We start from the raw sequence: 13,257 nt of genomic DNA, 5'->3' as shown, positions 1-13,257 counted from the left end.
ATCCTGATATATGCAAACAACTTGAACAACAAGATGAAAAAAATGCATTTCCTACAAGGAACATAATCCAGCTCTGCTGTTCTCATGGGTGATTTCAGAACAGACAGACAGACAGACAGACAGACCAGTGCAAAAAAGAGCAAAACAAATAAAAAGGTAACTCGAGAAAAAAAAAGCTCTTGTAGAATGTTGTCTCTTGCCAGGTAATATCCCAACACCCATTGTATACATACACCCATAGTATAGTGTATATATAGGCAGTAATATTATCCCGTTACAAACCATATTAGATCAGACCATTGGCCAATATGATCAGACCATTGGCCATTTTCAGTTTCCTGAAAATTTCATTCATTTAATTAAAAATCCATTCATAAAATTTAGACTTATTTGTGTTATTATATTGCTAAATGACAGACAGACAGACATACACTGGCTGTCACATATACTGTAGTCCTTGGCAGAGGCAATAATAGAAATACAAGGAAAAGGGTGAAATAATAATTTTAAGACAAATTAGACTATCCTAAGTATTCACATCCCTCCCCTTTTGATGTGAGTATGTGCAGTTGTGTAAACCTGATCTGTTGTACAGTGTAAAAGTCAATGGCGGGAAGGAGCAGTTGATGAACAATGATTTTGTTTTGCTTACTTTATGACAACAGAGGTGGGAAAGTCTATTTTAGAATGAAATATGCTGTTATATTGTCTCAAGAAGAAGGAAGATTGTCAAAGATGGAGAGCAGTTTTTGTAGTGATCCATCATCTGTCATCGATTCAAAGATCTCCAGGCTTTATCCACTTATTTTTCTAGCTGTTCAAATTCATTTCCTTGATCCTACTGGAATCTTTGGCTCTGATGCTACTCTCCCATCATATCACAGGAGATGGCACCTGCTACGACTGATAGTGGATTTCCAGCATGTTACTGCACACATTGAGAGCACATTTTTGGCTTTCTTAGAAGTTAGCTTCAGCTTATCCTCTTCTTGTACACAGCTTGGTCTGTTAAATCAGTCTTTAGTTTAGCAGAACACCCAAGTAGTCAAAGTACTTAATGATTTTATCCTCTTTGTCTGAGCTCAAGACAAACCTTTTGACCTCCTAAAATCATTGACCATCTCCTTTGACTCCCATCCATCTCTGTTACTCCCAGCTATAGAAGTACCTCTGCAGGTGGTATGGCTGGTATGTAAAACAGAGATTTACATGAATTAACATGAATGGCAAAAGGACATTCTTCCACGAAGTTCCAGTGTAACCACCACAGAACACAAGGAGTTCTCCCAGGACCAATGCCAGACAGATAATCAGCAACAAAGGTGACAGAAGACATGTAATGCCTGTAATGAGCATGAGCGATGACAGCATGTCTTGGAGTGAAGTGATCAGAAAAAGGTACCAGCAGTCTCACCTTGGATCGGTGTCCGGTGTTCTGACTACTGTGGCAATCCCAATTTGACTCCACAATCTGGGGGGAGGGCTTTGGGTTTGTTGCTATTTAGTTTTTTGGATGTTTGAGGTAAACCGGGATCCTATTTCAGATAAATAGAAGGTAAGAGGGGAGGGTGTCAAGCAGTGGAAATGGATAGTAAATTTATGGATGTAAATTTAAGGGGGAGAAGTAAGGTTATGAAAAGAAGGGGCCCTGGAGCACACCTGTAGTGACTGGTGAGGGGTAGGGCATAAAAAGATTGAGCTATATAAACTGAGTGCTGTCTGAGAGAAAGGAATGGAATCATTCAAGGGGAAAGTGAGTGATGCCAGTGGAGGAAAGTCTACTTAAAAGGATGGGGTGTAAGATAATCTCAAAGGCCCCACTCAGGTCAAAGAGGATGAGAAGGAAAAGTAGGCTGGAGTCAGCTGCAATGAGGAGATCATTAGTGATTTTAATGAGGGCTTGATTGATTGCTGTACTGTAATGTAATGGAACCCAGAAAAGAAAGGTTTGTAAGGGCTATTGTGGGTTAGATATGAGTGCAGTTGAGAGGTGATGTTTTTTTCCAAGAATTTTGGAGATGTGAGGTAAGTTACAGGCAGGGCGGAGCTTATTCTAATCATTGGAGCCTGAGCGAGGTTTTTTCAGTATACGACTCATAACAGCTGAAAATCTGAATGATGGAACATATCCAGAGGAGAGTGAGGAGTGGATGATCGCAAAAATGTGGGAAAGCAGAGAAAAGAGGCAAGAGTTTGACCAGGGTTTTGGGGAGGGGATTGAGCTGACATGTGGAGGGGGCTTGAATTTCAGAGGCATCAGGGACTTGAAAATTGGAAAAGGACTGACAGTGTGTCAGAGGTTCAGCAATACGGATTGATAGGTTTCAATAGAGTACAGATGGACTGGAGAATGTTACTAAGCAGCCAGAACAATATATTGTTGCTACCTTCATTAGCAGTGATTAAGAAAGAGAAATTGATTTGGTTTGAGCAACTGAGTCCTTGAGGATTTGGGTATTTCCAGAACTCAGAGATATATAAGCGGGCAGTTGAGATGAAGGAAATGGATGATGTGTTCACTGAGGCAAAAGAATTACCAAAGGTGTTTAAGACATATTTTAAGTGAGCTGCAAGCTAATCTATAATCTGATTATGACATTGCTAAAATATACACACTTTCTCTAAGGTTATGTGAGCAAAATGAATTAACGTCTTCTCACTGAGGGTCAATTTCTGATAAATATATATTAGCATAAATTTCAAAATAATTTCTTTTAATCAGCCACCTACATTATTACATCTCGTACTACATATGAGACTTTTTCAAAAATAATTTTATTTAATTTTTCAGATGATGTCATGTTGTTTCTGTTTAGAAACTCAGTGTAATGTTTCCAAGCACCGTTTTACAACTTTGGGCAATGCCTTGACGTACTCTGTGGTCCACAAATATGGGGTAGATGCGCTTCATCAAGGTAAGTATTGAGTAGATGGTCCAATGTCACAGGAACATTCCATCAGTAAACTGCAACAGTTTGATTGCAGTATATTTTGTGTCTGGGGAGATGGTGTGATGTTGCCATTGTGATGGTATCCACCTCGAAGTCTCAGGCATCCAAAGTGTGCAGAGAGTAGAGCTCGGGGGGACTGTAGGGAATGGCAAGTTGTTGGAAGACACTAAGTTGTTTTCTTTTTGGTTGTTTCATAGCTCAATATTTCTCCTTATCGACATATCTAGAATGCACTTTCGCGTTCCTTCTCGTTTCGAATTATTGACTTTTTTGCATCTTTTATAAAATATTTACATTATGTGGGTAGACCTCTTTCTCTTGGAACTTGAGGCGTGAAGAGATCATTTTGAAAGCAAGTGGTAAAAAGGAATCTGAAAGTGGAAAGGGAGAGATAAGAGTCAGCCCATGAGTCAGGTTGTGAATACCAATTTTTCCCTTTGAAACTAGGCCTGGTTATAAATGAATAAACAGGGTTATCCATAAACCTCATTCTTTATTGCTTTTGTTATACTGCCTTCTCAAAACCTCAAAATGAACGGGGGAGACAATTTTGACTTCTATTGGGGTTTAGACATACAGTATTTCCCCCAGTTGCATTCCGATAAAAAAAAAAGTTACCATGATTAGAAATGTGAGCATCTATCATACAGCGCCTCTGTGAGATGCTTAAGGTGGAGTTGATTGATTGATTGCAAGGAGATGACTGTCACTGACCATTCATGATCCATAACCAATGCATTTTGACACAATTTTCATTTACCTTGGTTTTATCCAAACATACAGGTACAGTGAACATTTCAAATCTACAGTTGTCGAATGAGCTGGAAAGAACTCAAATGTGAATACTGTGGTTTATACGTTTATGACTGTCTTTGTGTCACTCTGTCATTTTTTTCCTGATTGTTTCTTTTTCAGGTTGGAGGGACAATGTACAACACTGGCCGCCATGTCTCTCTGCGATTAGATAAGGAGCATCTGGTCAACATCTCTGGAGGTCCAATGACATACAGTCACCGTCTGGAGGAAATACGGCTACATTTTGGCAGTGAAGATGGCCAGGGCTCTGAACACTTGCTGAATGGACAGGCCTTCTCTGGAGAGGTGTGTAATAAATATACATAGTTATGGGATGCATTTATTGAAGTATTTTCTAGTCGTCATGACCACTGAAAGCATCATACATCACTAGTCACACTCTTATACACACAATGGTGGTATTCACAAAATGTCACCTGTCCACCAGAAGAGATAACTAAATTGACATTCCTTTATTGAAGTCAACATCAAAAGTAATTTGGTATTTTACTGAAGCAGCTTTTTGGCCACAGGGTTCAGAGACTAAACAATATGTTGATCATTGGAGGAACTGCCAATTGACTTAAACCATACTATTAACCTCTCATATATTTGTAGAAAGCACTCAAATTAAAAGGACAAACGTGTGCATACAGCTCAACTACATGGTGGCAGTGGATATCATCAGACAAAAAAGTCAGAGATATATAAGTAAGAGGAAGGACAATTGAAAGTAAAACTTGGCCCAATAGAACTTAAAAGAATAGAAATGCTACATCTTACAATGAACCATCAGAAAAAGCTTAAAAATGTCTAACAATATACAAGAAAGACCAAGAAACATTACATCATACCCTGAAGCAGAAATTAGTAACAACTATTCATGTTTATGTCAAGATTGGACAACATTAATTAAAATTTTATGTCAATTTCATTTTCTCCTGAAATTATGATTTACATTTTTTTACTATAGAATATAAATATGTCTGACAAGCAGAACAGTGTGAGAGTAGCTTTCATATTGTTAAATAAATCACTGCACTAACACGCATTAATCTACTATCTGTTAAGAGAATATAAAGCCATTCTTTACTCAAATCAATCAGGAAATGTAAAACAATAGTACTATTATAAACTCGGGCAAAGAGAATGTCAAAAAGCCAAAATTATTTCATTAATCAAAACAAACTTAGCAGAAATGACAAAGCATTTTACCCTGAGGGAAGGAAATCAATTAATTGGTTTCATTTTACTTTTTTGTGAGCTTTGACAAGCAAATATGAACCTTAACCATGACACTGACATAATGCAATCTAGAAATTTGTTTTTTGTTGGTGTGGGATAAACTCTTCTAAATGATTCCTTGGGGGGATTTTTTCTCTTGGCAAGTTCTCATTGTGAGTGAATGGTTGTCTGCCTATGTTGGCTGTGTGATACGTTGATGACTTTTCCATCGGAGAACCCGGCTGAGTGGGTGGACGCATGGATGGATGGACAAATGAAATGTTCTTGGATAATTGTAAAACAAATCAGAAAAGAACAGCATAAGTGACATTGCCCTCTTTGTCTTAAAATGGGTGATGGGTGAAGGTCAACATACACTGCCTGGCCAAAAAACTACTGCCACATGGATTTAACTAAGCAAATAGAGCCTCCTAATGGATTACGGCAGGGGGTGATTATCTTTCAGCTGGTTATTTAACTACAAATGATGCAATGAGTAGCTTCTCACTTCTTAAAGAGCCATGTTGAAAGAATCCTCCTGTTGTTGTGGAAAATCTTAGTTATCTTTGTTTATTTGAAAGGGGACAATAGAATTTCATAAAACACATGATTTCACATGGTTAAAAAAAAAGCCAGAATTAGCCAAAAGGCTAGTTTTCATCTGCAGTCCCCTGTTAAAGTTGAAGACATTTGCAGAACCTTCTAAAATTGGGTTAAGAATTGTCTAATGCACCAATAAAAACTAGGATGGGAGAAGTGGGGTTACATCATCTTCGAGGAAGAAATGTGGTCTGAAAAGTTTACTGAATGATCATTTGGTGAAACAGTAGAACTCAGAGCTGTGTTCAATATAGAAAGTAAGAGCATTTCCATATGGGAAAAACACTCAAAGGATTGGCACTGAACAGCTGTAGCCTTAAGAAAACCAGTGATTAGTGAGGCTAATCGGGGGAAAAGGCTTAATTTAGTTAGGGAGCATAGGGATTGGACTCTGGAGCAATGGCAGAAGCACATGTGGGCTGAAGAGTCCTGTTTATCCCTGTTCTAGAGTGATGGTCACATTAAGGTAAGAAGAGAGGCAGATGGAATGACGCACCCATCATGCCCAGCATCTATTATGCTCTGATGCTATGGTGCTATGATCTGACATTGCTGCAGTTGGTCAGGTCTAAGTTCAGCAACATTTTGTGCCCAAAGAATGGGGTCAGCTATCTGAATATAATGAATGACCAGGGTATTCTATCACTGGAGTTTTTCCTTCTTGCTGACATGGGCATATTCCAAGATGACAAAGCCAGCATTGAGTGGGTTCAAATTGTGAAATTTCATTTTCACTCACAAGAAGTCTCTGCGCAGTGGTTCAACTCTTTTGTCATCAATATAAGATCTTCATGAACACTGAACGCATCATTGGTAGTGTGTTTTAACAATATCATGGAAAGTCATGAAAAGGACACCAGAGGGCAGCTAAGTAAAGTAAAGCCATTCAATAAAAGACAATGGGCCAGATTCACCAATATGTTCTTACGAATCTTCTTAGATTCTTTCTTAAGTTGTCCTTAAGAAGTTTTTTAAGAAAACCCTACGTTGGATTCATCAACGCGTTCGTAAGCCCCAGAATTGTTCGCAGCTGTGTTCTTAGATTGATGAATGCCATCTGTTCGTAAGTTGAAAGCGCGTGCCAGGTGAGTCTAATTAACATACGATTAGCATAAGTCACCGCCCACTAATGCCCATAAAAGGAACTGCAGCAGGACCCTGTAGACAGAGCAAAAAGCAGCCAAATGCCCAAAGCGAAATGCCCAAAGCTTGCCTCTCCACGCCTGATTTCTGACGCCGTGTTGAACAATCAAGAAAGGATGGCTGACACGCTTGATAAAATTGCCTCAACCCTGATGACTATAGCCAACACGCTTAAAGAAATCAACGAGAATGTAAAAAAAAAGAAGAATGTAAAAAAAAAATAAACGTGTAAAAGCTGTGCTCGGATTGTGACAATAATGCATTTTATTCACAAACGGGCAATTAATCGCGCTCGAAGGTGAACCGCGTGCCTGCAGTCTGGCCTCATCATTGCGTCAGGACGCACATCCTCACGGGGTTGTGGCTCTGTGTCTAAACACATCCAGCGCCCCTTTAACATGCCGATGGTGCGTTCAATGGTGGAGCGACTGCGCGCATGCATCTGATTGAATAAAACTCCTGTGGAGTCTGAGGGTTGGTCAGTGGTGTCAACAACCAGGGAGCCAGGGCATATCCTCGATCCCCTAATAAAATAAATCAAGATAAAATCAAATAAAAAGACAGTTTTGGCATGGTTTCCAATTTGGTTGATTAATGTTAAGTCATTGGCACATTTACATAATTTTAAAATTCTCCGTAAATCACCAAAAATAGGAAATAAACAAATAAATAAATAAATATGACAGAATTATCATTGTAATATTGAATTTTATTGAACTGCACAAGAGAAGAAAACACAACCATGCCAACATGTCGGCACTGAAATGTGCGCAAGAGTACTCCTGAGTGTTCGTAGGATTTGTTCTTACCTACGAATAAATCCAGGATAAGAAGAAATTGGTGAATGCCACAATCTTCGTCAACTGTTCGTAAGTGGGACTTAAGAACAAATTTGTTCGTAAGAACGCTTCGTGAATCTGGCCCAATGACTATCTGAACATTTCTGGTTTCTCAACTATTGTCATGTAGTGGATTTTACTTCATTTTTAGTCCATAGTCCATCCTTTGCATTTTAGATTTTACATTTTCTGCTTTCCTTTTAAACTTATATTTTAATGGTTGTTGATACATATTAGTTAAATGTAAATACATAAAAGCTTATTATTATCATTACACTTTGATTTTATTGATAAATTATTTTTCAATATAATTTCTAAATTTTCTATATTTATTACTTTGGAAGTGAAGAACTATTAACACCAGACTTTTCCACAAAGGATTAATAAAGTATTTCTGATTACAGGTTCAACTGATCCACTACAATCATGAGTTGTACACAAACTATACAGAAGCTGCAAAAAGCCCCAATGGACTGGTCATAATATCCATATTTATGAAGGTAAATCACATTTACTTGTGTCTTTATTTCAAGCTTTGAATATTGATGTCTGCTGCTATTGTCTTTCTTTCAGTCTGATTGTGCAATAATTATTTTTTGTTTTACAAATGACAATATCTCATTAAATGCCATGAGGTTATTTACATTAGAGAAGTCTGTGATGGTTTTTTACTACTGTAAAATCATTATTACCTTATGAATCCAGTTTTTAAAATTTTATATTTAATTCATAAAAATCTGTATTTTTCGTAATTCTACAATTTCAATATCCTTATTCAATGTATAAAACAAAGAAAGAAGATTATCTTTTGGATTTTCAGCATTTTTTACGAGACTTGCCCACAGTATTTTGAAAAAACAATGGGCCAGATTCACCAATATGTTCTTAAGAATCTTCTTAGATTCTTTCTTAAGTTGTTTTTAAGAAGTTTCTTAAGAAAACCCTACGTCGGATTCATCAACGCGTTCGTAAGCCCCAGAATTGTTCGCAGCTGTGTTCTTAGATTGATGAATGCCATCTGTTCGTAAATTGAAAGCGCGTGCCAGGTGAGTCTAATTAACATACGATTAGCATAAGTCACCGCCCACTAATGCCCATAAAAGGAACTGCAGCAGGACCCTGTAGACAGAGCAAAAAGCAGCCAAATGCCCAAAGCTTGCCTCTCCACGCCTGATTTCTGACGCCGTGTTGAACAATCAAGAAAGGATGGCTAACACGCTTGATAAAATTGCCTCAACCCTGATGACTATAGCCAACACGCTTAAAGAAATCAACGAGAATGTAAAAAAAAGAAGAATGTAAAAAAAAAAAAACGTGTAAAAGCTGTGCTCGGATTGTGACAATAATGCATTTTATTCACAAACGGGCAATTAATCGCGCTCGAAGGTGAACCGCGTGCCTGCAGTCTGGCCCCATCATTGCGTCAGGACGCACATCCTCACGGGGTTGTGGCTCTGTGTCCAAACACATCCAGCGCCCCTTTAACATGTCGATGGTGCGTTCAATGGTGGAGCGACTGCGCGCATGCATCTGATTGAATAAAATTGTGGAGTCTGAGGGTTAGGTGGTCAGTGGTGTCAACAACCAGGGCATATCCTCGATCCCCTAATAAAATAAATCAAGATAAAATCAAATAAAAAGACAGTTTTGGCATGGTTTCCAATTTGGTTGATTAATGTTAAGTCATTGGCACATTTACGTAATTTTAAAATTCTCCGTGAATCACCAAAAATAGGAAATAAATAAATATGACATAATTATCATTGTAATATTGAATTTTATTGAACTCCACAAGAGAAGAAAACACAACCATGCCAACATGTCGCCACTGAAATGTGCGTAACAGTACTCCTGAGTGTTCGTAGGATTTGTTCTTACCTACGCATAAATCCAGGATAAGAAGAGATTGGTGAATGCCACAATCTTCGTAAAATGTTCGTAAGTGGGATTTAAGAACAAATTTGTTCGTAAGAACGTTTCGTGAATCTGGCCCAATGTTTTGAGCGTCACTGTACAATATAAATCCAGATGACAACAAAATAAAGCTGATGCAAATCAGTGGGCGAGTCAGCAGCGTGTGTCTCTGAGCTACTTCATTGGATTTCTAAAACAGCATGACCCTCATTTTGAAAATGATTAAATATCAAAACCAGAGCGAGAAAGTATCTGTGTATAATACATTGGTGGATTTTGGCATTACATAAGCCTTAATGGTGAACTAGAGCACTGACCTGCATGGATTAAATTTAGGTTTATTTATAGATTAATCCATTACCCAAGCCAACCTTTTGACTTCATCCTACCTTGCTTTCTTTTTCTATTTTTTTATCAGATTGCTGAGACATCAAACTCATTTCTTAATCGAATGCTGAACAGAGACACGATCACAAGAATAACATATAAGAGTAAGTTGCTATGTGTAATTCATGAAACTGTAAATGGTTGATTCTGGTCAGGAATTATAACATTTTTCAATTAACAAAGGGCTCAAAGAATGGCGTAATAAACATGTTTTTTACATTATTGTTCTTACATAAAAAAGGCAACTATCATTAAAAAATAAATGATCTTAACCCTTGTGTAATGTTCATATTGTTGTTACTCAGTCACGTTTGTGGGTCTGATGGACCCGTTGCATTTTGTGGCTTTTAATGCCTCACAATCAAACACTTTTATGTTAAAATACTGAACAGATGTTTAGCTTATCCAAATTACAAGCAGTATAAACAATACATACATTAGTATAAACAATACATTTAAAACATAATAAAGAAAATCAATTAAAATCAAGATATGAGTGGAAACAAATTTACAAGTGAAGCAAGGTTTTTCAAAACTACTGACTTTTATTTCTTTGAACTTGAAATTTAACCAATTCAGGTGCACAACACAAGCTGGGTCCCACAGACCCGAACACCACACAAGGGTAAAATAAGTAAAATAGTTTTTTTTTCCCTGTGACCAGGAAAAGGGATAAAGCACTTAAGAAGATGAGACCATTTTTTCTCAAGTATAAAATTTGTTTTTTACTCAAGTATAAAATTTGTTTTGGGATTTTAAGTCATCTTCAATTTGTGAACTTTCATTTCATTTCTGCGTGGTAAATTGGAGCAATGCTTTAAATGGCAAGAAATCAGCTAATAACTAGAAGAGTCTGGCATTATGTTCAGCAACTGTTGACAGCTCCTCTCCAGAGGTTTGTCTTCCAGGATCCCATACTGGAAACACAAGACAACACTGGAACACACAGTGCCTGAAGCTTAAAAGAAAGCCAAATATTTGGCATACTAGATAAGCAGATTGTAGCAGGATGCAGGTGCTGTCCCCTTGTGCTGTGGAGGAGATGCCAGGTGATAGAACAGACTGCAGACTCAAGGCAGGTAGAAATGTGAGCTTCACCTCTGGGTCCAAGTACAGTAAAGAGTAACCAAAACTCATACTTGACTAAAAGTAAATGATATAATCTTGAACAAAACATAAAGGAGAAAAGGAACATTCTGCAAAGAGAGGCTTAAATAAATACTCTAAAGTAATTGAGTATATTATTTTAATTTTCCATTTGTCATTTTGTGTCCACTTGAGGCTTAACTTTCTCAGAAATTGTGTCCCTCTGATCAAATATAACTCTACTTTGTTCATACCTCCTTTCCACAGATGATGCGTACTTGCTGACGGGCTTGAACATAGAAGAAATTTACCCGGACACAAGCAGTTTTATTACATACGATGGATCAATGACTATCCCGCCATGCTTTGAGACAGTCACATGGATCCTAATGAATAAGCCAGTGTATCTCACGCGTATGCAGGTGAATCTGACAAACCTGAAGAATGCCTGTCTCTGTCTTGGCTGAAAGAGTTGGATTTTGGCACTGAAAATAGGCACACAAAAAAAATCTTTCTCAAGAGTACTTTACCTCAGTACTACTTTAGATAAAATGCAACTTGTCTACTGTTTAGCCTTCTACATTTAAATAGTCCCTATTCAACTTTTTTATTCCAAATTTAGTGTGCTTTGCAAGATGAACTGTCCAATTTATTATCTGTGGATTTTCTTCATCATCACAGATGCACTCCCTGAGACTGCTGAGCCAGAACCTACCATCTCAAATCTTTCTCAGCATGAGTGATAATGTTCGCCCAGTTCAACCACTGAACAATCGTTGTATCCGCACCAACATCAACTTCAGCATGCAGGGCAAAGACTGCCCCAACAATAGGGCTCAGAAACTTCAGTACCGAGGTAGAAATCACTTACCCCATCAATAACACTCTCTTCTCTACCTCAAACATATTATCATCCTTAGGTGGTCACATCCATCTGATTTGATATTCACATTACACTTTAATCAAGTTTGTGCACATATATATGAGAGGGAGATCTGTGAGATAAGATAAGGGCTATCTCGTGCTTTTAAATACTGGTATGAAGATGAACAGTATTCTAATTCCTATTTCTTTCTCCTCTCTTCTAGTGAATGAATGGTTGCTAAAGTAACCACCCTTGGAATAGTGTGTCAGAATGGAAACATGGATGACATACAGAAGCAAGATGGGAGAATGGCAAAGCTCAAGGGTACATCTTATGTGTTTTATTTCATGACATTGTACAACCAATGACCAACGGCATGGCAAATTATGTGGTTTAAGGGACTTTGCATTGCCAGCAAAGACATGTTTTACAGACATTACCAGAAATGCTTGGACTCTAAATCTAACACATGTTCAATACCCTTTTCCTCACTGCACAACTATATGATTTTGATACCAAATACTAGAGACACTTGGAAACAAATTGTATGTAAGCATTTATTTGGTGGTTCTCCCAACCACTAGGACAACAGGATTGTTTAGCTTTTGTAAATAAAAGAAAACAAAAAAGAAATCTGGGAAAAGTAAAGGACTTGGTCACTCACACATCCCCTCCAGTTGAAGCAAAGCAGGAAGCAGCACTCACATGGATGTTTCATTGAAGTCACCAAGAAGGCATGCAATCAGCAAAAATCCACCATGGAGCACAGCCTTACTTTGTCATTTTCTAAGACGAGATTTGTGTAATGGAAGATGCTATTTACAGCCTTTCTTACAGCCTCATTGGCCTCATTTGTACATATTCTGATTATCAATACTGCAGAAAAATAAATATTTACAGAAAAGTCATGAATTACCATTCAAAAGATATACGGTACTAAGATCATTTAAAAAAAATATATATGTTAATGAAAAAGCTAAAATTTAAAAAGCTTGGCATACTTTCTGGAGCATTTCAGAGTCTGAACTATGCGTTTCTTTATGTTTTCTTGTTTACAATGGTTGCTGTGTTTGAGTAATGTTATCAGCCGAATAAATGTATGTGGAAAGTTCACTTTGCAAAATTAATATATGAGGATATGACTGTGTATTTTTGTACAGTTCAATATTACATATACAGTTCGATATTACATATACAAAACTCCAGGGGTATGTTCCCGAACACAATTATCAGAGATTTTTATTTTTAATATCCCAGATTCAGATTCTGTGTTAATGGGTTACGTCCAGCTGTTTGGTCACACTCTTTTCTTCATCACTGACGAAGCACAGTCAGGGTTATCCTTACCTATAAAAGCTTTGCAGTCCACAGTTAGCTGTGATCCATTCATAACACTTAACTTTAGAGAAGAAGATTTGAGCTTTCTTTAGAGGATGTCTATTGATTTTCTGTA

The 13,257-nt window shown here is 37.5% G+C and overlaps 1 protein-coding gene across 1 annotated transcript in view; it reads left to right on the top strand.

Moving 5' to 3' along the window:
* Window positions 1-12,931, top strand: part of LOC130517088 (carbonic anhydrase-related protein 10) — a 141,399-nt gene extending 128,468 nt beyond the window's left edge. The window contains exons 4-9 of the mRNA XM_057018746.1: window positions 3,867-4,052; window positions 7,957-8,052; window positions 9,885-9,957; window positions 11,207-11,361; window positions 11,621-11,795; window positions 12,028-12,931. Coding sequence (XP_056874726.1) covers window positions 3,867-4,052; window positions 7,957-8,052; window positions 9,885-9,957; window positions 11,207-11,361; window positions 11,621-11,795; window positions 12,028-12,050 — 708 coding nt within the window. The 3' untranslated portion in view covers window positions 12,051-12,931. The remainder of the gene's footprint in view (window positions 1-3,866; window positions 4,053-7,956; window positions 8,053-9,884; window positions 9,958-11,206; window positions 11,362-11,620; window positions 11,796-12,027) is intronic.
* The last annotated feature ends 326 nt before the right edge of the window (window positions 12,932-13,257 follow it).

This window comes from Takifugu flavidus, chromosome 1, assembly GCF_003711565.1.
Source record: "Takifugu flavidus isolate HTHZ2018 chromosome 1, ASM371156v2, whole genome shotgun sequence".
NCBI lineage: Eukaryota > Metazoa > Chordata > Actinopteri > Tetraodontiformes > Tetraodontidae > Takifugu > Takifugu flavidus.
The sequence above is the reverse complement of the archived record's forward strand: the minus strand, read 5'-3'. Positions and strand labels throughout refer to the sequence as shown.